Genomic DNA, 25,336 nt, shown 5'->3' with positions numbered 1-25,336 from the left:
AAACATGTTAAAGAACTAAAATGTTCTAAATTTGTAATTTTTTTCCTTACTCAATAGGACCCATTAGGTACATTGTTGTAGGACTTCACATTTCTTGCATTAAAAGAATCAGAAAAAGGTTTGTCTTATATAATTTATTTTCTCATACTTGAAGCATATATGAACATTCAAGTGCATTCAAGTACTAAGTACATTCAATAAATGACATTCAATTTTGCATAAAAAACTATTTCACTTTAATATTTAAAACTGCCTGTACAAACAGTACTGACTTAGACTTAAATGAAATATCTACTCTGAACATTTGAATTTGAACTTGAATTTGACATAACTACAGGAAGTGGAGTAACAACAATGTCACTGAGTAATACAAATGATTACATTTAAACATACAGTACAGACCAAAAGTTTGGACGCACCTTCTGAAGGTGCGTCCAAACTTTTGGTCTGTACTGTATGTATTGAACTTGTGATCTAACAAAAATCAGAAAACTGAATTGATTCAATATTTCAACAGAACTGTTCTGTTTAAATAAAGCTGCTTCACAAAGAACTACAACAGCTTAAGTGTAGATTTTTTTTTTTAACAAGTCGATCACTCAGAGCAAGCCAAATCCAGATTGTGTAGAGGAAATGCATGCTAAGAAGTCCTCACTGAATGACTTGTAATTCTTGTAATGACAGGGAAGTCTTAGTGTTTCATAGCATGTGGCAGCTGTTGGGTAGGTCCCATGAACAATCTCCACCGACAGACTTGATGGCAGATTTTCCCAACCGGTCCAGAATTTCATCATCTCTTTCAGTTCAGGTGGTGTGGCTTTGGAAGAGAGCAAAGCCACAATCACACTTTCAAATCAATTCACCATATATCTGCAACATATGGATAACTTTGTATGTTCCAAAGACAAAAGTAACTGGAGCCACATGTTGGGATAGAGCTGGACTACACAGAGAGAACACACAAACATGCATGCAATTCAACTGTTTGAATTTTGAGCTAAGCTTAAAACTGAATTGTGAGGTACCACTGCAAGCAACTAAGAAAAAAATTCTACATGGATGCTTCATTGAAAAGTCATCTGAAAATCTCCAATCAGACACTGGTAACATTACCATTTGCAATGAACTGTTTCAGATATCCTGAAATGCGGCATCTGGTTTCCTTTGAGCAGTCATCATCTTCATCACTTTCATCATCCATTTCTGGCCAAGTGATATGCTGAAGTACCACCTAAGCATAGTAGAAAAAAGTAATTGTTTTATGTTTAACAGAAGTTTGTGAAGAAAATGTGTTATATAAAAGGAATTACATTAAAATAACAGATGCAACACCATAATTCCAGTTATTTAAATATACCTCTGGACACAGGGACGCTTCCTCCCTTGGAAAAAGCAGGGGTACAGCATCAGGTCGCCGAGTTACCAGGGACCATATTGGGGTTTCTTTCAAACCTCGTCTAAGTTGCTTTATTTGTCTTGCAACGCGTCCAAGAACCTATTTTAGAAAATGGTAATAGTTTATTTCTAAACAACTAATTTCATTACAGTCATTATGCTGCTCTGGTAATTGAAACTAATAACAGGGATCAAAGCGGTATACAGTAAAACACAATGTATATAAAAATTGTAATTCATGTGACACTGAAGATATGACAATCTTTACAATTAACAACTAATGTAAAAAGATTAATCTTTAAAAGTGAATAACTTGAGTTTTGCAAGACATCTGAGAAAGTATGAGACTGTTTCTCAGGATAGGAGCTTAAACTTAAAAAGTTGTCATTTGTCTGTTAGGCAATCTAAAGAAATTGATATAAAACAATTTGTTTGAAAGATTCTACCTCTTACCTTTGATTATGTTTATAGAAAACACTTTAGATAAATTGGTGCCAGACTATTTATAAATGTGAAAACAATGGTAAACCTGAACAATTCTTTATGCTTCTGTGTATCAAAATTGGATTTTAAATAAAATGTCATTTAAAACATAAGTTAAAGAAAAAAAATACATGCAGTAGAAATGAATGCTGACTCACTGCATGGAGTAACAGCTTCTCAAAAAGCCACTTCCTATTGTTCTCTGATGGGCAAGGAAGGTCCCATGAATATGCCAAGCTCTGTACTCTTTCCATTTGAGTATCAGAGAGCCTGGATTCTCCCTCGAGCTGCAAAAGACATCGCAAAGAACTCAGAGGGGAAAAAAGCAGAAAGAACTGGAATAGTGTAATACACATAAAATTCTATTTTTGTGAATTGGGGGGCATACAGTACTGATGGTTTCCCTGATGTCTAGGTCTGGGCAGTCCTCCAGGGTGACAGTTGCTGTTTCTGGACTGCCGCCAAGTAAAACATGAATAACAGCAGGACTAAGTCCTGACAGGCGTGGTCCTCCATGAAGGAAAGAGTGGCCTATCATTCTGCCAGCCACTAAAAACATGTCACTTTCAACAAGAAAGTGAGAGGCTGATGGGACCCAGTGGCCAGGTTCTCCTTCGAAAAGTCGTGTAACAATGGAGTTTCCTGTTCAATAAATCAACAATATAAGAAAATAAGTAATACAGATGCATAAAGACCAATGTTTAACCCTATACTGCCTCACCTATATTTTGGCTACACAGTAATGATTTCATTAAAGCTACAGTGTGTAACTTTTAGTGACATCTAGCGGTCAGACTGCAGACTGCAGCAGCATGAACATCTCCCCCCCACCACTTCTCCCCCCCAACAGTACGGCGAGCGTTACGGGACAAAATGTCTTCCACGACGTCCGCATCACCTACCTTCTCAAGTGATGAGGTTTGTTTACATAGATAATTTTACAGATAGTATTTCATTAGTCTGTGTAGGGTATAGATTTCATTTAGACTTAAGATAATAAATATACCCGTTATTTTTTCTACATCGTTGTGACGTTTTGGCGATCTCGCAATCACTAGTTTGTTGGCTCTGCGCTGCCGTAGCGCAAAGATGTCTGCCTCCATGGCTGCGAGACCCGCTCCTATGTAATTATAAATAACGAATTCTAAGGCAACGCAAATATTAAGGTTAAGAGGCTGAGCTCGTAGATGATGATAAATAACATAGTTATGTTAAATATATTACATTTCGGACTGTATATCCCTGTAATTATTACACACTGTAGCTTTAATTTTTAGAAATATTGTACCTTCTTCATATCAAAATTTACAACAATACATGAAACTTGAAGTTTAAGTTATCATGATTAACTAACAATGAGCTTTTACACATGACAGATGTTTGTGTAATATAAAGTGAACACAAATGACATACCAAAGTTTATAGAAAAACCTGACTTCAATTTTTCCAGTACGGTTGAAAAGAAAAAGCGGTTTACACCTTGTCCCACAGCAACATCTCCTGCAAGGTAAATGATTTGACAGGTCAAACATACTTTGAAATGCAAACGTGTAAAATTTGTAATTTTTAATTACTTTACCTTCAAGCCTACAATTAAGGGGGCATGCCCATTGCACATTTGGTCGCTTATAGAAAGAAATCAGAGCCATGTCTTTTGCTGCAGGGCTGTCTCTTAAGTCCATCTTCAACAGCAAGGGGTTCTCCATTTCATGCATTTGGAGGAAATGGTCTGCACAGCGAGAAATGGCCTTTGAAGCATCGCTTATGGTATACCAGTCTAAGAGGGGGAAAAAAAATAAATTAATATAGTTATAGGAAAAAGTTTAAATTTGACATGGGCATCAAAAACCAAAGTAAGGTCACAGTAAAAAAATAAAATCATAAAATGTAACTTATTTTTTCAGAAGTGATCAATACCAAGTAAGCATTAGAACACATGCCAAATTGGAAGACAATTTCTGTTTAGCTGAAATCAATGCTTGTGACTACCATTATTCGTGTCTTAAACAGATCTACATAAGCGCTAGCTTTCAACCACACTGACCATCACTGCCTGAAGAATATGATGTAGATGGCCCAGGCATTGTTTCATTCACTTCTTCTGTGGAATGAGGTCCTGTACTACTGAGATAATATTCATTACACTTGCTTTAGACAAAGAAAACCGTGTTGATAAAATTATTATATAAGGTAAATACCTACATTTCTCCACAAGAAGAAGCATGTACTTCTATGTCCTCAGTAGGAAACGTTTTTGCACACACCGGACACTCTTGCATTGCTGCTGTCACAAAGTAATTGGGACATTGTTGTAGTGAAGCAGACATCTAAAATGCCACTGTATGATATGCAAACATTTAAACATTTCTTACATATGTCCTTTGCAGGGTTACAAACATCAACACCAGCCACATCAGAGGGCAAGTCTGTTTCCACACAAGACTTTATGTGGTCAGTCAAAAAATGCAAGGGAACATCTACTCTGCATTTCTGACACATGGCCTTTGGCATGTTTGCAAATGCCTCGTCATTCAGCTCAAGAGGATCTGTGCAAAGTTGTTCCTGAATAGGGACTATGAACAGGGTTTTCCCGCCGCGACTCGCACCCTTCAACATTGTCCCGGTATAGCCATCATCTTCAGGACCTATCAAGGTCAAATTGCGTCTTCCCCATCCACCTACAAGAAACTGTGCATTATGACTTTGCTTCAAATCAAAGCACAATATCAATTTACTTGACAACCGCATTCAGAACAACATTTGCTGATGAAAAAGGTATTCCTATAATTACAAACATTTAATTTTCAATGTTCCATGTTTTGTAGGGTAAATATATCATCTGCCCACTTGCTCTTTCATGGATGCCTTTCGTAATTAGCTGTTCTACTGCAGCAGAGAGTCTATAGATGGCATGTAAAAGAGTCGCCTTTTAGTCCTTCAACGTTGTGTGCATACGCTAAATTTAAGGATATATGCAATAACATACAGGGAATCCGTAGATATGGGTTAAATACAGCCATTGATGGGACCAGGAGAGCATTTTGGATGGGGTGAGGGAGCCTCGGATTGTTGCTCTGAGACAAAAACTGGTGTAGCTCTATTTGAACAGCAGAATTTGTCTGCCAGTTGTATTTCTTTAGAAGGAAGAAATATTTTAAAATCTCACACTAACAAAAATAATGAAAAGAACATTTATAATAATATTACTGTAACCTGATATCAGCCACTTCATCACCCACCTGCAGATTTGTAAAGCAGCCAACCCCCTGCAATAGTTCCCAGCTTTGGAAAAAGAACTTTAAGCGTTTCACCTAGCTGTAAAAGAAATATGTCAAATTAAGACTCATTAAAAATGTAAATATACAGTGATAGTTCCTAATACAATATTAATACATGCAATGACAGCCCACTTCATCAGATCAACTTGAAGTGTTCAAAGATGCAAAATGACATAGCCAATTAGAGAGCAGAATTATTGGAGAATAAATATTATTGAGGTGAATTTAATGGTTCCTGCATTCAAAACATAAGCCTGAGTATTTTAGAAATTTCAGGTCTCCAGTGATTTTCACCAACATACATCTCCAAGATTTCAGGCTGGTTGAAGACAGACCTGATATTAAATAAGTGGAATTTCTGAGAGGAAATATCTTGTTGATGCCAGAGCCCCATGCAGAATTGATTGACAAGCATCAGACAATAGAAAGGCAACATGAACTCAAAGAAGAAGTGGTCCCAACCAATGTTCTGCTAAGATGAAGAGCAGATCTATTTTTAGGGCTGACACAGTTGATTTATCAGTCTAGTCCACTGTTTAAATAATTGTGGCATTATGAGGAATTACCTCATTGTGCGTTATGCTCTCATCGATGTGAGCCGTTTTCCGGCCCAATCCCGCTTTCATATGTATCAGTTGATCATCTTCTTTTGGTGTTTTTTCATAATGTTTTGGCAGTAAATAAAAAACCACATCTAAAGGTTTCATCTTTTTCGCTGGGACCAGGCTTGTTGGAGGAAATCGTCGTTTTCCTCTTCCCCTGTTGTAAAGTCCAGGAAAAGATCTGTTGTACAGAAATTTGAAGATAACCAAATTATACTGATTATTTCATTTCAAAGATCACTTTGATGACATAACCGATGACAAATTAGACAGTAGATTCAAAGAACCACAGAGTGATTTAGACATATATTGCATAATACAAAATAATAAAATACAAGGATTATTCATATGACTCAGTTCAAAATTATAATAGTCAATTTTGCTAGAAAGACCCAAGTCCCAAAAATGTAATATCTTTATGAGAGATTTACATTGTGATGATTAGCTGCCGCAACAAAAGGTAATACTATTTTATGCCATATTAAGACATACAAGTGGAATTTTGGAAAACAATTAAAGGTCTTTATAAAAATGCTTCAAAATTGAATTGACAATAAATAAAGTTGTCATTTACCTGCTCATTTCCATTTGGACAGATGGTTCAGTTTGAGGTACCCTATGACTGTTGGACAACAGAATTTATTAGTATACTGCTATGATCAACATATTCAAAATATATATATTCATTCGGCATTAGGGCAACAGTTTATCATTGAACCTGGCATTCTGGTTGGTGAGGTCTCCTCTTCCTCCACTCCGTGGTCTTTCAGTTAATAAATTCAGTAAGTGCCTTGCAGATTCAACTATAGCATCCCGACAACTCTGTAGTCACAAAATATATGAAAGACAAAGTAGCAGTTGAAAAAGGATTAGTTAAAAAGAAATTTACACTTCATGAGAATGATCACTTTTACTTGGGAAAACTCTGTGATGTAGGGTTGCCACCTTTCAGAAATTAAAATACTTACGCATGCTACAGCCCATGTCACCCTTCTTTCATAATGGTGGGATGGCCGGTGTAGTGATAGAAAGTATTTGGTAAAAAGTCTACTTAAGTACTGAGTAACTGATCATAACACCTGGTATAATGTTCAAAATTTCTCAGACAGCAAGAAATAAAGTTATGTGCAAATATGTATGTGAATGCTGGTTCCAGATCAAATTTACCACGGGGGCCAGTAGTCAATGGCCCCCGTGGGAACCTGTAGTCCAGAACTACAGGTTGCAGATCCCCGATCTAGCAGATTGAAAGTGTCATTCTATTTCACTAGATAAGCTAAAACTACAGCAACATAAGTTTTAAAGAATAAAGAGACAGTATAATTTATTCAGTTTCCCTGGGATGTGTGTCTTCCTTCTCACGTCTGTATATTTGCTAGGACATGTTAAAGTATCGGTTGAGGACATTTTAAAAAGACGCAGGTTGAGAGTGGCTCACCACGACTGCCAGTCCCTGTGTCATGCCAAAGTAGTTATCCCTGCGAATATTTGTATCCCCTCGTCGGGAGCGCGCACAGAGTAGGAAGATCAACCCGAGTTAACTCCGCTTCAATTCCAACGCGCAGAACTTGAAATTTGAAAGGTTTTACGTGTATGAAAGTTGAGCTTTACTGTTTTATTCTTTTCTTCACATGTTATAGCAGAATATCGCCAGTGATATTGATCTAAAACTAATAATAAAACACAAACGTTTGCTTGAAAGCTGGTCGCTGACAGCAGTGTCTACTCCTTCCTCTGAAAGCAAACAGATCCTTGTTCTTTTCCTCACGTTCATTAAAAAAACCTCTCATTGTTTCAGTGTCCAAATGTTCTCATCCCATTGAAAACTGTTGTAAACCATATACTTGTAATGAAAATGAAATAGAAAATAGAGTGCACGTGTAATCATTACAGACTATATGCAGAAGGAAAATAATTTTTTCCTGGTTGAAATTTAGTACTTCAATCTATATTTGTGTTTATAGTAACGTACAATTTATCTATGTTGTACTATCCTTAATAAACAGTTTGTCTTCTAACATCAGCCGTTTTATTTCATCCCATATTGTCAGAACTGGCAGTATGGGATGAAATAAAACCTGCTGTAATCTGTTCCCCCTGTCTATATCAGGCAAAAAAGGCCCCAGCTTTTACATTTTTGACATCATAAAAGATGCTTATAAGCCAAAAATGAAAAAGCTAGGACCTTTTTTGCCTGATTTAGACAGGGGGAACAGATTATAGCAGGTGGCCTGCTATAATCTGTTCCCCCCTTATAACTTTAAGAAATAAAGGTCAATCAACTCCAAAGTTTCAGGGGTTAGTTGTCATCATAAAATATGCTTATAAGCCAAAAATGAAAAAGCTGGGACCTTTTTTGTCTGATTTAGACAGGGGGAACATATTATAGCAGGTGGCCTGCTATAATATGTTCCCTCCTTGTAACTTTAAGAAATAAAGGTCCATCACATCCAAAGTTTCAGGAATAAACTGTCATCATAAAAGATGCTTATAAGCCAAAAATGAAAAAGCTGGGGCCTTTTTTGCCTGATATAGACAGGGGGAACAGATTACAGCAGGTTTTATTTCATCCCATATTGCCAGTTCTGACAATATGGGATGAAATAAAACGGCTGATGTTAGAAGACAAACTGTTTATTAAGGATAGAACAACATAGATAAATTGTACGTTACTATAAACACAAATATAGATTGAAGTACTAAATTTGAACCAGGAAAAAATTATTTTCCTTCTGCATATAGTCTGTAATGATTACACGTACACTCCATTTTCTATTTCATTTTCATTACAAGTATTACAGTTTTCAATGGGATGAGAACATTTGGACACTGTGAAACAATGAGAGATTTTTTTAATGAACGTGTGGAAAAGAACAAGGATCTGTTTGCTTTCAGAGGGAGGAGTAGACACTGCTGTCAGCGACCAGCTTTCAAGCAAACGTTTGTGTTTTATTATTAGTTTTAAATCAATATCACTGGCGATATTCTGCTATAACATGTGAAGAAAAGAATAAAACAGTAAAGCTCAACTTTCATACACGTAAAACCTTTCAAATTTCAAGTTCTGCGCGTTGGAATTGAGGCGGAGTTAACTCGGGTTTATCTTCCTACTCCGTGCGCGCTCCCGACGAGGGGATACAAATATTCGCAGGGATAACAACCTTGGCATGACACCGGTGTGGTAATTTCGCATTCTGCTTACTGTCAGAGAAACAAACTCAATCCTTTAGTCCTTCATTTAGCTATGCTGCGGTTGTTTACACTACGCCTTTTCCACCAAAAATGGCGTCTTAGCAACACATGTCACGTGACTGGCGGAGACCGATACAGTAGCTGATCAGAGTGGGGTCGGAACTGTTCACAGCCCCTCTTTGAAGCACACAAGGCAGCCATATTAGCTTACTACATTAGCGGTAGCATCTCCTGGAAAATTACGACTTTACTAAGACTGCCTGTCTCAGTCTCACCTAAGCAACATACAAACAACCCAGAAAGTCACCACCCATCAGTTCTCTTTAAAGATTCTTTTTGAAAAAACGGGGGAAATTGGGTGGGGGGGGGGGGGGGTGGGGGGGGGGGTGCTCGGAGGGTAGCAAGAAGTAATATGTCGGCACTACACAGTGTAAGATTAACAACGGCCCAAACCAGTGTTTTAAATCAGGCTTTAAGATAATGTATCAAACTTCATGCGCAAAATAAAATATACTACAGAAATATGAAAGCATTAAACTCACCGTTGGGTTTGAGTTGGCCTCCATGGTCGCCAGCCTGGCTGATACTGGTACTTCTTCAATATCACGGTTGTGTCACGTGATTAGGTGGATGTTGGAATCGGACATCCATTGCTAATGTCTGTGACCTGAAGTAACCTTGGACATTTTTACAGCGAATTTTTAGACGCTGAATTTGAGACAGTGAATTTGAGCAAGTTGAATTGGAGGACAACGAAAATATTGCATTTGAATTTTGAAAAGTTGAATTTTTTATATGCTGAATTTTTTAACAATGAAAATTTAAACTGTGAAAAATATGTATATTGAAAATTTGATCACTTTGAAATAGGAATGTGAATTTTTTTAATAACTGAAAATTGCAACCATGTAAAAAAAATTACACTGAATTTTTTTTTTTAATGTACAAATAATGACATTGAATTTTTTTTAGGTTAAAAATATATTCTGAATTTATTTTAATACTGAAAAAGTAAGCACTAATGTACAACATTCAAATTTCAGAGGTATTTTTTATTCAAATTCTGATGGCACATATTTACTTCCATATAAACGCTGAACAAGAGAAGTAATGTACTGGCCGAGAATCAACTAAGATATCAGCCGGACAACAGCGTCATGTGAGCTTAGTCTCACACACCGGCAAAAAGCAACAAGCGGAGCCACTCATGACTCATCTGGTGCCCCACAGACCTTAGTACAAAGTTGGTACTGAGTAATTTGACTTTAATGGAAAGAGTTGGAGCCTGATAACTAAAAGATCTGCTTCCTGGTCTGGTGAAGATTCTGAATCATCCAGGTCATGTTCATTCCAACAAAATAAAAAATAAAAAAATAAAATAACAGACTACTTGACGTTGTTTTCCAAGTTTGAAGACGTTTCACTTCCTATCCAGGAAGCTTTCTCGATTTTCATGTTTCCTAAGCGATAACAAGGCTTTTGTTTGAACGCAAAAGCTATTCTATTCATTTTGAATTGAGAAAGCTTTCTAGTTGGGAAGTGAAATGTCTTCACACCAAGAAAACAAATTCCTGTGGTTGGTTTTTTGACTTTTAAAATTTTGTTGAAAAGGATCGGCCTCCAATTCTACTTTTAGAGATGCTATTACCAGCAAGTAAACCTGTAGATTAAGAGCAAAGTGCTTTGTTGGCAACATAAGGAATGATCAGATCCCTAATATAGGACAGGGATAGATCATTTAAGGCTTAAGATGTGGAAGGAGGATTCTAAATTATATTCTGGATTCATGCAGAACTCAGAAAATTAGCAGCTAACTTCACCCTTTTGCTCACACTTAAATTTAGATCAAATGCTGTACTGTTTTATTTTTTGTTACATTTTGAAATGCTCCTGATCTGTAATTAAATGATAGTTTTTTTTTTGCATAAATATGAATTAAATTGCACAATACTTGTGATACAACACAGTAGTCTATATGTATAGATGTCATTTAATGGAAAAACTTTATTTTCTGAGTTAATCGTCATGAATGGCCTGATTTATTTAGTAAATTAGATTTGATTACACTGAGTTTAACGTGTTTTTTACAGTGAGAGTTGGATACAAGGAGACCAAGAGATACTAAAACCTCTCAAAAAGGTTTAGTTAGATTTCTGCAAGGATCACACTGGAATGTTCTTGTTTAGTAGATTCTTTTTCTATGAGCATCATTCATGCAGTTTTTTTATATATCAGTAAGAACTGGTGAGCCACTGCTTTATGTCCAACAGAAGTGCTGTGAGGATAGATGATTCATCCATTGATGTCAGTAGAAGTAAAAATACAGCATCATCTGTATGTAGGCTATTTGAAAACCAATACTTTGACAAACATTCAACAAGTAATTGATGTACATAGAAAAAGTAAAGTTCTAATACAGAACATTGTAAAAACCCTAGAAAAGCTGACAATAAGCCTGAAATCTCTCCTAATGTTTAAATTGTGGCTTGACTGAAGCTGTTTATTTTAGAAAAGTAAAACTGTATTCATGTACTGTTAACTAAACTAAAACTATCCTGTTTTGGTAAATGGTTGAGTAATTACTTTCTCAACCATTAACCACAATTTAAATTTTGTGTTTGTTCACCCTCTGAGGGTTTCCATATTTTGCTAAATCATCCTTACTAAGGTCTAAAATATTTGATAATGAAATATGCATATTAAATGAATGTATCAAGCTGTTCCAAAATATTTAGCTTTTAATGTCTCTGTCACATCATCTGCTGTGACCCTCACACCTGCAGGTCATTCCCTGATCAGCAGTGGACTCAATATAAGGACGGAGCCTCCACCTGCTCGCCGTCAGATTGTTGTCTAACCCCTAGTGGTAAACACTCTCAGGCCCTCTGTCTGCTCAAGTCTAGTTTGACTAAGCCAAGTTTGTTCCCTCTCCTAAACCTGCCTGTTTTCTTCCCCCAGTGTCTCGTCTGATTATCTGGACCCTCATCCTCGCTTGTTATCTTGGACTCCCTGGTGACGACCTCCTGCCTGCCCGACCACAGATTCAAGGATTGCCCCCAAACTCTGACTGGTTTCACGGATCTGACCCTTGCCTGTCTGACCAAGAGTAAAATAAACCTCCTAACTGTGCCAACTGCTCTGTCTGTCCATCTGTGCCTGTAGAGCGTGACAGTACAATCTGACCAGACAACATGGACCCCGCTGAGCAGCTGCCTGCCCCCACCTCAGAAGTCCAATCCCTGAGGGATCTCATATCACGGCAAGGGAGAGCTTTGGGACAGAGCGAGCACAGGCTTGCTGGACTGGAGACAGCAAGCCAGACCATTCACATGGAGCTCGCACAGTTGACGGCACAGGTAGCACACCTCACATCTTTGCTTACCTCTGTTGCAGCTCCACAACCGCCTCTAGTCCCCCAGGCTCCAGCATCCGAGGTTCCTCAGCCACAACCGGCTTCTCCTTCGGTTTTTTCCCAAGCCGCAGCCCCATCTGTGAACCACAGCGGAGCGTATGTTCCTGATCCACCTCCTTTTTCTGGTGAGCTCTCCAAATGCCGAGGCTTCCTGCTACAGTGCCAAATGGTCTTCAGCCAGCAACCCTCGGCTTTTGCTTCTGACCTTTCAAGAATATATTATGTTATGGGTTTGCTGCGGGAACAGGCTCTAGCATGGGCGCTTGCTTTCTCTTCCACCAACCCTCTAACATCTCTCACCTTTGCTCAGTTCTCCTCCGAATTAAGCCGAGTGTTTGATCATCCTGACCATGCTGGAGATGCATCTAGGCGCCTATTAAAGCTCCGCCAAGGTCCCCGAAGTGCTGCAGAGTTTTCTGTGGATTTCCGCACCGTGGCAGCCGAGTCCGGATGGAACGACAGATCTCTTAGAGGAGTATATTATAACGCCCTAAATGAAGCCTTAAAGGATGAACTCTCCCTCAAGGAAGAAGCAGCCGATCTTAACTCTCTAATCACCCTGTCAATCCGACTAGACAACAGGCAGCGTGAGCGACGCAGAGAGCGGAGCGGGCGACTTCCTGTTTCTCGGTCTGTCCAACCAGTCATTGGGGTCCACAGCGCCCCCTCTGTCACTTCCCCAGAACTGCCGCCTACCCCTGAGCCTTCTGGTGGAGAACCAATGCAGATTGGAGGCACACGTCTGTCAGCTGCAGAAAGACTGAGGCGACTCCAATCTGGAGACTGTTTCTATTGTGGCAAGCCTGGCCACAGAGTAACCAGCTGTCCTCAGCGGCCAAAAGACAGCACTCATTAGAAGTGGGGAGTCTAATGAGCAATAATGAGTTCCCCCAATCTTCTAATCGTCTTCAGGTAAAAGTTAAACTGTGTCTTGACCCCTCTTCCCATTCTCTAGCTGCCTTGATAGACTCTGGGGCAGAAGACAGTTTTATTGATGCTGAATTGGCAAAGCGGCTGAATATTCCCATTGAACCTGTTAGTCCGCCATTGTCAGCAAAAGGTTTAAATGGCAAACTATTGTTTTGTGTTTCCCACCAAACAGTCCCAGTTTTGACAGTAACCTCGGGTAATCACAGGGAGTTAATCCAATTTAAGATTATTCCCAACTCCAGTTTTAGTATTGTGTTGGGACACCCCTGGCTGGTTCTCCATAACCCTCATATAGATTGGTCTATGGGGAGGATAGTTAGTTGGAGTTCGTTTTGTTCAGGCAATTGCCTTCGCTCTGCCCTACCCAACTCTGACACCAAAGACGAGGTTGTAGAAACCCCGGATTTGTCACAGGTTCCTTCTGAATATCACAATCTAGCAGATGTTTTTAGTAAGACCCAAGCCCAGACACTGCCCCCACATAGACCATATGATTGCTCCATTGACCTTCTCCCAGATGCCCCACTCCCTTCCAGTCGCCTGTACCATCTCTCTAAACAGGAACTAGGGGCTCTGGAGAGTTACATAAATGATTCCCTGGCGGCTGGTCTTATTCGCCGCTCTTCATCCCCTTTAGGGGCAGGGTTCTTCTTTGTTGGCAAAAAGGATGGTACCTTACGTCCTTGTATTGATTATCGGGCCCTGAATGAAATTACCATTAAAAACAAGTATCCGTTACCCCTCATGTCTTCAGCATTTGAACTGCTTCACGGTGCAACTATCTTTTCTAAACTAGATTTGCGTAATGCATATTATTTGGTGCGCATCCGTGATGGGGATGAATGGAAAACTGCTTTTAAGACTCCTGTAGGCCATTTTGAGTATTTGGTGATGCCGTTTGGTCTAACTAATGCCCCAGCAGTTTTCCAGGCTCTAGTGAATGACGTCCTCAGGGACTTCCTGAACCATTTTGTGTTTGTCTACCTAGACGACATATTAATCTTCTCCAAGACCAAGGAGGAGCATGTCAGTCATGTTAGGCAAGTTCTCCAACGACTGCTGGAGAACAAACTATTTGTCAAGGCAGAGAAATGTGACTTTCATTGTTCAACCGTGCATTTCCTGGGTTTTATTATTGGAGAGGGACAGATTAGATCAGACCCAGCTAAGACAAAAGCAGTGGTGGAGTGGCCAGAACCCAAGACCCGTAAACATCTCCAGCGTTTCCTGGGTTTTGCCAATTTTTACCGTAAGTTTATCAAGGACTACAGTCTAGTGGTCCAACCACTGACCAAACTCACATCCACCAATCAACCATTTGTGTGGTCACCAGAAGCAGCTGCTGCTTTCAATGCATTAAAACAGTTGTTCGCCTCCCCACCAGTTCTTATCCAACCAGATCCTTGTAAACAGTTTGTAGTGGAGGTGGATGCTTCTGAAACTGGGGTGGGAGCAGTTCTGTCCCAGTATGGCAATCCTGCAAAACAGTTGTTGCCCTGTGCTTTCTTTTCAAGGCGATTAACAGAGGCCGAACAAAATTACAGTGTGGGAGACCGTGAGCTGTTAGCTGTTAAACTGGCCCTGGAGGAATGGCGCCATTGGCTGGAGGGTTCCTCCCAACCTTTTTTAGTCTAGACAGACCACAAGAATCTGTCTTATATACAGACTGCTAAAAGGTTAACACCCCGTCATGCCCGTTGGTCCTTGTTTTTCTCCCGCTTCAACTTTATTCTAACCTACAGAACAGGCTCCAAAAACGCCAAACCTGATGCATTGTCTCGTCAGTTCAACCCCAATTTACCCAAAGAGGAACCTGAGACCATTCTGCCAACCTCTATTGTGGTGGCTAACCTCTCCTGGGAGATCGAACAGTTAGTGAGACAGGCCCAACAAGAACAGCCCACTCCCAGCAACTGTCCCACTGACCGCCTGTTTGTTCCCGAAGGGGTTAGGTCTGAGGTTTTGCAATGGTCCCACTCCTCCAAGTTTGCCTGCCACCCTGGGGTACAAAGAACCATCTCCCTCCTAAAGAGGCACTTTTGGTGGCCGTCAATGGTTCAGGACACCAGTAAATTTGTCTCTTCCTGTACAGTCTGTAATCGTGGGAAGTCCAGCAACCAGCCACCCTCCGGTTACCTTCAGCCGCTTCCAACCCCAAGCAGACCCTGGTCCCACATCTCATTGGACTTTGTTACTGGTCTCCCTCTCTCCCAAGGTAATGCAGTCATTCTAACCATAGTGGATCGCTTCTCTAAGGCTGCACATTTTGTCCCCCTTCCCAAGCTGCCCACTGCTGCAGAGACTGCCGACCTCCTTGTTCTCCATGTGGTCCGGCTCCATGGCATCCCTCTAGACGTAGTTTCGGACCGAGGACCACAATTCACCTCCAGGGTGTGGCGAGCCTTCTGCCAGGCTCTAGGAGCCACAGTTAGCCTGTCTTCTGGTTTCCACCCTCAAACCAATGGTCAGACGGAAAGGGTGAACCAAGACCTTGAAGCTGCCCTCCGTTGTATCATCTTGGACAAACCAACTTCCTGGTCCCAATACTTACCATGGGTAGAATATGCCCACAATTCACTTACCAGCTCAGCTACAGGTATGTCCCCGTTTGAAGCTTCACTGGGTTATCAACCCCCTCTTTTTCCCCTCTCAGGAGCGGGAACTCGCTGTCCCTTCAGTTCAGCATCACCTTCGAAGGTGTCACAGGGTTTGGCGAAGAACTCGAGCAGCACTCTCCAGAACTGCAGAAAGAAACCGCCGTCTCGCCGACCGTCACAGACACCCAGCCCCCAACTATCAACCTGGACAGGAGGTCTGGTTGTCCACCAGGAACTTGCCACTGAAAGACACTTCGAAGAAACTCTCGCCCAGGTTTGTTGGACCCTTCACTATTGACCGAATCATAAACCCTGTTACTGTTCGCCTTAACCTCCCCAGGACAATGAGGATCCACCCATCCTTTCATGTTTCCCAAGTGAAACCTGTCCTGTCCAGTCCCTTGTCTCCTCCTGTTCCGCAACCCCCACCCCCCAGGATCGTTGATGATGCCCCTGCATACACAGTGCGACGGCTGCTGGATGTTCGCCGCCGTGGACGTGGTTTCCAATACTTGGTAGACTGGGAGGGTTACGGCCCGGAGGAACGCAGCTGGGAACCACGTTCTGCCATCTTAGATCCTCAGCTCATCCGGGACTTCCACAAGAGGACAAGACGCCACCGGGCGCCTTGGAGGAGAGGACCTGTCACATCAGCTGCTGTGACCCTCACACCTGCAGGTCATTCCCTGATCAGCAGTGGACTCAATATAAGGACGGAGCCTCCACCTGCTCGCCGTCAGATTGTTGTCTAACCCCTAGTGGTAAACACTCTCAGGCCCTCTGTCTGCTCAAGTCTAGTTTGACTAAGCCAAGTTTGTTCCCTCTCCTAAACCTGCCTGTTTTCTTCCCCCAGTGTCTCGTCTGATTATCTGGACCCTCATCCTCGCTTGTTATCTTGGACTCCCTGGTGACGACCTCCTGCCTGCCCGACCACAGATTCAAGGATTGCCCCCAAACTCTGACTGGTTTCACGGATCTGACCCTTGCCTGTCTGACCAAGAGTAAAATAAACCTCCTAACTGTGCAAACTGCTCTGTCTGTCCATCTGTGCCTGTAGAGCGTGACAGTCTCATTCTTTTCTAACATTCAAAAAAATTGACCCTCAAAATGAAATATCCTCAAGTTTAGAATTTGATTTATACATTTTATTTACTAGCCGCAACACCCGAGATGTGCAAAAATGACAGCAGAGTGTTATTTAACTGACAAAAACAGAAACTGTTCAAAAAGTCAGCATGAATGTTTAAACTTATGGAGGTTGTTGGGAACAGTGATGGATATAGTCTTACAGCTGCTGGGAAACAGGATCTGTGATAATCATCTGTTTCCTGGTGCGTTTAGGGTGCAGAGAGTGTCATTTTTATAAACCCCTTAACTGATTGCATTTGTGTGATTATTTGCCTTTGTGAATTACAAAGATGGGATAAATATGCTGTAAATAATTACTCACCATTGATCTTTGTGAAGTTTTAGTCACCTCATCATAGCACTGAGACACCCCTAGTGAAATTAACTCAGATAATGGACCCCAGAAATTATTTGTCCTGCAAATAATACATTTTTTGGCAATATTCTTTCACTGAAGGTTTAATCTAATCTTTGAATCAAGGTAACATTAGGCTTCTTTTTTTATATCTGACTATTGTGGTGTATTGTACTTACCTAAATGAAAATCTTTTTCGATCTTTGCACCTTCAGGCTGGGTTCCCTCATTTTCTCTGATTTGCTTTGCTCCGCCTGGGTCTCATTATGTTGGGATTTGGAGGTTTGTCCACTTTCTCCACCAGAGGGCGCCTGAGATCTTCCTCCTGAGGGCATGAGCTTCTCCTGCACACCTGTTTTGTGTTTGCTCATCAGGTGACCTACTTAAGGAGGAGGAGGCTGACACTTCCCTGCCAGAGTGTTTGCCAGTAATGGTTCGCAAAACCTGAGCCAGCCTGCCTAAATCTGTAACCCTGATTTTTGAGAACCTGTCTGACCCTGTATCTCTCTGCCTCACAGATCCTGACTTTCCTGAAACCTGAAATCCTGGAGAAAGAAATCTCTGTCTGGAATCTGCCTGCCTGCACTCAGTCTCAGTCTCTGCCTCTGCCCTCAGCCCTCTGCCTGCCGACTTGCCTCTGGACTCACAAAGGTTCCCCCCCCCGCTGATCAGATCCATCTCTGAGCAGGTATTGTACCCCATCATCTTTAAACTGCAAGTTTCCTGGATCAATCCTAACTGCTCTGTCCTCCTCAGTGGTTTTCCTCCTGTGACCAGTCCGAAGAACCCAGAACCCGAGCTTCACTTTTATTGTACACTTTGTAAATAAATAATTTAAACTTTTTCCCTGTCTAAAGAGTTGTTTCTGCATGTGGGTTAGACGCCTTGAACCCAACATGACACATTATCTCTCATGAGATCCACCTGTTTCTGACTCTCTATCCCAGCCTGCAAAATTGTTGTAGCTTCTAGAGAGACTAACTCTAGTGTTCCCTGTGTTTAGTTCTGTGTGTTTCTTGACCAGTTTCTGCCCATGACTTCTGAGCTTTGGCCGGTCCAGTTCTGCTCTGTTTTGCCTGTCTTGTGTTTTTCCGGAATATTACCTGGATTCCGCCTGATGTCGACCTTGGACCTGTCTTCTGACCACGGCTGGATCCATTGGTTCTCATGTATGCTCTGGCTGTTGCAAGATGCTGCTCCTCTTCTCTTTTCGATCTCTTATAATGGCACCATAATCAACAACGGAGTTCCACTCCTCTGGACTTGATCCCTTTTTCTGGGATAGGACTGAACTTTGCCAGGTGCCTTTCATGGTCATTGTTGTTCCTCATTTGAGTTTTGAAGTCACTAATCTGAGCACCTCTACTCCTGCCAAGAATCCAGTGAGCTACAGCCACAGCTGGTAGCAGCCACACAACGCTGTGTCAAGGTTAGTTCAAAGGAAAAACATTTTATAGAAAAAATCTTGTTTATGCGACTCATCAGCTGCGATCAGCTTGCTGGATTCTCTGGTTATAAGATAAGCCCATGTCCAGAGGAAAGAGGGGAAGCCAGTAAGAGGACTTCTCTGCAACATGTCGCGGTAGAGTCCCAGGAGCAGAGCAGCCAGCAGATGCTGAAGAACAGGAGGGCCCAGACGCTGAATCTAGAGCAGGTAACGAAGCCAGGGTCCAGACCAGACGATAAGAGAGATGCAGAGGTAACAAGGGGGTAATCAAAGCTGGGGTCAGGGGAAAGATCCAAGGTCGTTGACAGGCAGAGTACAAACAGCAGTCAGAAAACAGGAGACAGACAGGAACACACCGAAACAGGAGCAGAACAAAACTTAGGAATTCAGGACCAAAAACAGGTCAGGATCAAACAACAGCACAGGTACGCTAGATACTTCTCACACTAAACTTGAGTGATCTGGCACTGGTGGCTGGAAAATAGGCAGCATAAAAAGGAGATGAAACAGGTGGAGAGATAAGCGATAATGAGCAACCGGGCAGAATTAGACAGGTGAATGGAATAAGCAAATAGGTCAGCCACAAGCGCCAAGATCATAACACACTGTTGTTCAATAAATGCTTTGAACTTTACCAATGTCTGGTTGTTTGGTTATTCAATTAAATTGGTTGATCGGAAAACCAGTGGCTTCGTTGTTTTCTGACCAACCGTTGTCAGAAAATTTAGATTTCTATTATATATTATTTATCCTATTTACTCACTATAAAAGTTTTCACACAGTCTGTTTCACCTTCAAAGCCCCACCATTCTCTGGTGAGGGTGTTTGTAGACCAGACATAGCTTCTTCCCATAATAAACCAGATTCTTTCACAATGTTTATTCAAAACATGTTACTGTTAACCAATGTTTCTGTAATTTGTTTAGACTCTGACTACCATTGTTGTAAGTAAGGGGGAACGAACGCTGCTCAGGCAGAACAGGGCTGAATGCTCTGCCATAAGGGCTTCATGATTAACTGTTCTCTCTTTGCAAAGATATTAAGAATGATTATGCCAACTGAGTGAAATCCATCAATCTCCTTTTATTTAACTAGGGTGAATAGTTAAATACTTTTTTCCCCATACACCAATATATTGGTTATTTTAACCAAAGTTTGTGGGGCATTATTTAAGTTTACAGAGTTTTCCAATAATACTACCACCTGTGGTCAAAAGACAGAACTGCAGCAGTTTTCAGAACAAAATAATGCTCTGCAAAGAATATTACCTTGTTTCAAGAGGATGATGTTTACAGAGGAAAGAAAAGTAAATTTTCTATATTTATCATTTGAGAAACTAGCTTCTCATTCCGTGATATATTTGACACTCAAAATGAATTATATGGTCTTAGATAAATACAGAATATCAGTGTTGCTGTCTTTAATATTACACGTCATGATAATCTTGATTTGTGACATTCAGAAAACATGGTTTTTATAACAAATATGAAACATTACAGATATTTATTGTTACATCCATTTTATATTTCCAAATTATACCCTGACACATATTTTATGCCACAAATTTTGTATTTGTGCCATTCAAAATCCTATTTTAAAATGTAACCATCCTACCTCCATAGAACAGCTCTGAAGGATTTGACAGCACAGACGGGGGCAACAGCAGCAACAGGTGCTTTAAGAAGGAGGGCAAGAGGAAGAGGGAGGGCATGAGGCAGAGGTGCAGGTAGAGGCAGAGGAATAGTGAGAGGAGCCAGATTTATCAGTGAGGAGGACAGACAGAGGTTTGCTCAGTTAAGCCAGGTGTACACTGTGCAATTTTTTTCAGTCGTTGCACCCAGCTGCTGCTCACACTGTATGATTAATCGCAGGGTTTAGTCGTACAGTGTGAGCTCACAGCTACCGATTTATGTTCGGCCCGACGCTCTCATGCAATCTGCCTGCTCACACCGTATGACTAAAAACCACGTCGGACTCAGCTCCGCAGAGAGATTGAGCTGCTCTGACTCGTCCATCCTTCCATTCATTTTCAAACATGCCTATCCCAAGTGGGGTCGCGAGGGGTGCTGGTGCCTATCTCAAGCAGTCAATGGGCGAGAGGCGGGTTATACCCTGGACAGGTCGCCAGTCCATCGCAGTCTGACTCGTCTATCTGGAAGCCAAAAAAAATAGAATGGGAATATTAAGCTCAGAAGAGTGAAATGCGCTGCCTTGGCAGTTTGTGTAATTTTGTCCTAAAAGCCCTGAAAAGAAAAGGGGGTGACATATTTGGAAAAAAAAGACATGGTTGAGCAAACGTGGCTACTACGGTGTGTCAATTTTGCATTTCATTCATTGCATCCCAGCCACGCTGCTGTGTTTACATCTGAGAGGAAGAAGAAAAAGAAGAATCCTTGTTTGCGAATGCGCCCTGAGCGATTTGCCGGTCTGGAGAAAATCAAACATGCTTGATATTCTCCCTACCTCACGATTACTGATTGGGAGGTGGTCGTGAGAGGCTGATTTCCGGTCGTAACCCCCTGTACACTAAACGACTCAAAGCGCACGACCAGGCTGAAAGTCGAGCTGATCGAAAGATTCTCGCACAACTCAAAAATCCCCCCCGAAAATCGCACTGTGTACGTCGGGCTTTAGGCCCTGCCAGTACTGCTGAGATGCAGGTTTGTCATATTTAACATTTCAAAAATAACACACCCTCACATCAACGTGATCCTACGTGATTGACTTAAAGTCGGCAGCAGAATTGTGGAAACGCACTAGGGAGTTATTCATAAAAGAGGAAAATTGTTTTTCACTAATAAGAGGACGTATCAGCTTTTCCAATCTGTATCAGCTTTTCCAACGAGACCGTGGCTGTCCATAACCCAGGGCCATAGATAAACAAATTGTTCATGTATTATATTTTTTCGAAGCATGCTTCCCGCCCTCCTTTATAAAAATGTGACTTTGTCCCTGTATTACTGTACTTTTCAGACCCCTCCAGCGACTCTTTTTCAATAAAGCGACTAGCGACAAATCTAGCGACATTTCTTGTGTCACTTGCGGCTTTTGGAGACTCTGTCCTGCTTCCGCAGGAGCAGTGTTGCCAACTCCTCTGAAATGAAAGTAGCTATTGGCTGTGCTGCAAGTCGCTAGAAGTCGCTGACTGACGTCATTGCCTAATTTGCATAATATATATATATTTTTTTTTCAACTTTTTTTTTTACTTTTTCTTTTCCCCTTGTGGTCCACTAAGGAGCTTAATAATCATGGTAAATCATCAAAATTTTGAACCATACATTTTTTTACATTCCATTAACGATCTAAATGGAAAAAAAAAATACTACAAAGAATCAATGACAATGTGAGCAAATAATGGTAATTATTGTTCTTTTTTTTTCAAACTAATAAGATTTCCCTCGAGGCACACAGGTTGTGCTTGCCTGCTCACAGAAGCGTTGGGTACTCGTCATGTTGGTCAAGGCTCTCTAAGGCAGGTTCAGCAACTCAGGGAGCTGACTCCAGTATGATCAACCTGCGCTGTCAATCCCAGCACATGTGCGCGGCTCATTTGTAGTCTGGAAGCTGAGGGCAAACATGCTGTGGCTCTGACTGCAGTGCTGAGAGGGACAGCTGCGGAAGCGGGAGAACGGGGTTGGGACGGGGGAGGTGTCCCACAGCAGACACCAGGAAAGTCGCTATATTTGTCGCTAGTCGCTTTTTTGAAAAAGTTTCGCTGCGGGGGTCTGAAAAGTCGCTAAATGTAGCGACAAAGTCGCTGAGTTGGCAACACTGCGCAAGAGTCCTTCTCAGCGCTGCTGTCAGAGCCACAGCATGTTTGCCCTAAGCAAGCGAGGGGGATGTAAATGTAAAATGTTATTTGGTCTAAAATAAATAACTGAATTTGAAATGTTTTATCTTAAATAACGGTATTTGATTCACACAGCAACAGTCATTTAATAAATTTGTCCATTGTGTTTTCCTCTCTAAGATAATGATTTGGTACTCTGGAAATGGAATTGAACAATTCAGATTAGCTAGCCGAATGAATAGAAGGGGAAGAGCGTAGCCACCTGTGACCGACCATTTGTGGGTCTGATGGACCCGTTGCATTTTGTGGCTTTTAATGCCTCACAATCAATCTCTTTTATGTTAAAATACTGAAGAGATTTTTACCTTTTCCCAATTACAAGCAGTATAAACAATATATATGGTTAATATTTGACTTTTACCTTTGTTAGGTCACATTTAAAACATATTATTTTATTGAGAACGATGCTTGCCACTGTTGTATTTTTGTTTGGCACTACTTTGTGGAGCGGAGGGCTACATGTTTATAAGTGCAATAAAGGTGGAGCCTCCTGGTTCTCTGTGTTCAGCGGGAGCAGGCTGTGAGGCCACCGGTCAAGCTAAAAGTAATGACTCCTGTATTTTATTTATCTCATAAGTTAGTTAACATTTACATAAAAGATGCATTCGGGTGTTGCAGATGAGGGTGAAGTGTCGAGTGGCTCCCATGGAAGTGGTAGGAGATCCGCTGCTGAAGAATCAACATATTTAAAACATAATAAAGGAACTCATTAAAATCAACATGCGAGTGGAAACAAATTTACAAGTGAAGCAAGGTTTTTCAAAACTACTGACTTTTATTTCTTCAAACTTGAAATGTAACCCTAAATGGCATCAGCTGTTCATCAATGGTGACATATGGCCCAGAAGAGGTTTCTAGAATTTCCTTCTTTCATCTGTGGAACATAGCAAAAATTTGAAATATTCTGTCCAGGGTTGATGCTGAGAAACTAGTCCATGCATTTGTTACTGCAAGTCTGGACTATTGTAATTCTTTACTATCAGGTAGTCCATAAACTGTAGTTAAAAGCCTTCAGCTGATCAAAAATGCTGCAGTCAGAGTTCTGATGAAAACTAAAAACAGAGATAATATCTCTCTTATCATAGCATCTCTTCATTAGCTTCCTGTTAAATCTAGAATATAATGTATAATCCTCCTTCTCACATTATAAAGCCTTAAATGGCCAAGCTCCATCTTATATCAGAGATATGATTGTTCCTCATGTTCCTAACAGAGCACTTCACTCTCAATCTGCAGGTTTACTAGTGGTTCCAAGAATTTCTAAAAGTAGAATGGCAGATCTTTTAGTTATCATGCATCTCTCCTGTGGAACCAACTACCAGTTTTAGTCTGAGGCTACTTTTAAGTGTAGGCTTAAAACTTTCCTTTTTGATAAAGTTTATAGTTTGTGGGATTTAGGTCATCCTGAGGTATCTCTATAATTAGGCTGCTAAAGGCTGAGAGTTATAGAGGACATAGGGACCCCTATTTCATCATTCTGCTTCATTCTATCTCTATTCTCCCACTCTGCAGAATGTTAGTTCAATCTTGAATGTTATGCTTTCTCCGCTTCTTGTCATAGTAGCTTTGCCTCGTCTGTTCCTGTTTGGTGGTGACACCATTATGGAGAGCAATATCAGCTGTGTTGCAACACATTTGTTTATAGATGTTCGAGATTGGCCCTTTTTTCAGTGTAGTCCTATTGCTCTGACTGTGACTGGCTGGATGTGCTCTCTTAGTCCTCTGACATGGGAATTGGCTCAGAGATCATCTGCCTGGCTGTGTGTTTTCTGCACAGGGCCACCTTTTACACTTGCCTTTTGTATCTCTGCTTCTGTCTCCTTGAACCCTCAGCAGATGGCCGCTCACACTGAGCCTGGTTCTGCTGGAGGTTTCTTCCTGTTAAAAGGAAGTTTTTCCTCTCCACTGTCACTACAAGCATGCTTAGTGTGAGGGATTGCATTTGAGTCAATGAGTCAATGCAATTAACTGGTTTTCCTTAGATGGAAAACTTTGAATCAATTTAACTGTATGACCTGATGAACTGTAAAGTGCCTTGAGGTGACATGTTTTAATTTGGCGCTATAGAAATAAACTGAATTAAATTGAACTGACTCGGATAATGACAAGAGGTAGCCAGGCCTGTTGGATGCTGTACTCGCCAAACTGTTCAATTTGCCACTGAAGAAGATGGATTCGAGAGATTTGTTGATGGGGAATGAATTGAAAGATTTAGCTTTATGTGTTATGTATGTACCGTAACTGAAAAATGTTGAGTTATAAACTAACTTTAGCAGTATCAGATTGTGTTTCTTTTATGGGTTTAAAACTGAAGAAGTTATTGTGATTGCACTAACTATGTGTTATATGTAAGTTGAAGTCTACATAGAGGGCATCATGGGAGTGAACAGAGCTGTTAGAACGCTTTTGTTTTTGCATTGCATCCTCAAAAGCTTGATTGAATGATTTATCTGACTGTTTTGTTGACATTCCCTTTAGTACAGCTCCATCTAGTGGATGCATAACACAACCCCAGTCAGGCTTGACTGCAGCTTCTATTGTATGGGCCTTATAACCCGGTGTGCCCTATTTATGAAAACAGCCAGTCCCCATTTTTAAATACCACCCCGGTCTGCCAATCCAGGAGAACTGCCCCCTATGTCCTTGCAATGTTGCAGAGCCGCGCTA

The 25,336-nt window shown here is 41.1% G+C and overlaps 2 protein-coding genes across 5 annotated transcripts in view; both read right to left on the bottom strand.

The window, feature by feature from the left end:
* Window positions 1-25,336, bottom strand: part of LOC119798693 (galactose-specific lectin nattectin-like) — a 42,715-nt gene that overhangs the window by 12,739 nt on the left and 4,640 nt on the right. The window lies entirely within an intron of this gene.
* On the bottom strand, window positions 120-9,546 carry LOC119798672. 4 transcript variants are annotated; one of them, XM_038308232.1, is made up of 15 exons: window positions 9,493-9,546; window positions 6,477-6,580; window positions 6,333-6,380; window positions 5,723-5,939; window positions 5,118-5,193; window positions 4,251-4,556; window positions 4,081-4,162; window positions 3,923-4,002; window positions 3,458-3,655; window positions 3,292-3,378; window positions 2,267-2,520; window positions 2,037-2,165; window positions 1,358-1,495; window positions 1,114-1,231; window positions 120-817 (listed from the first exon to the last, which is right to left on the bottom strand). In XM_038308232.1, the coding sequence occupies exons 1-15, from the start codon at window positions 9,514-9,516 to the stop codon at window positions 600-602; spliced, it is 2,079 nt and encodes a 692-aa protein (XP_038164160.1). In that variant the 5' UTR covers window positions 9,517-9,546; the 3' UTR covers window positions 120-599. The 4 variants fall into 4 exon arrangements, with proteins under 4 accessions (XP_038164160.1, XP_038164163.1, XP_038164161.1 ...); XM_038308235.1 differs by having other exon boundaries at window positions 3,923-3,999; XM_038308233.1 differs by having other exon boundaries at window positions 4,081-4,159.

Source organism: Cyprinodon tularosa, unplaced genomic scaffold (genome assembly GCF_016077235.1).
Source record: "Cyprinodon tularosa strain WSP-4 unplaced genomic scaffold, ASM1607723v1 ctg633, whole genome shotgun sequence".
NCBI classification, from domain to species: Eukaryota; Metazoa; Chordata; class Actinopteri; order Cyprinodontiformes; family Cyprinodontidae; genus Cyprinodon; species Cyprinodon tularosa.
This window is presented reverse-complemented; position numbering and strand designations above follow the sequence as displayed.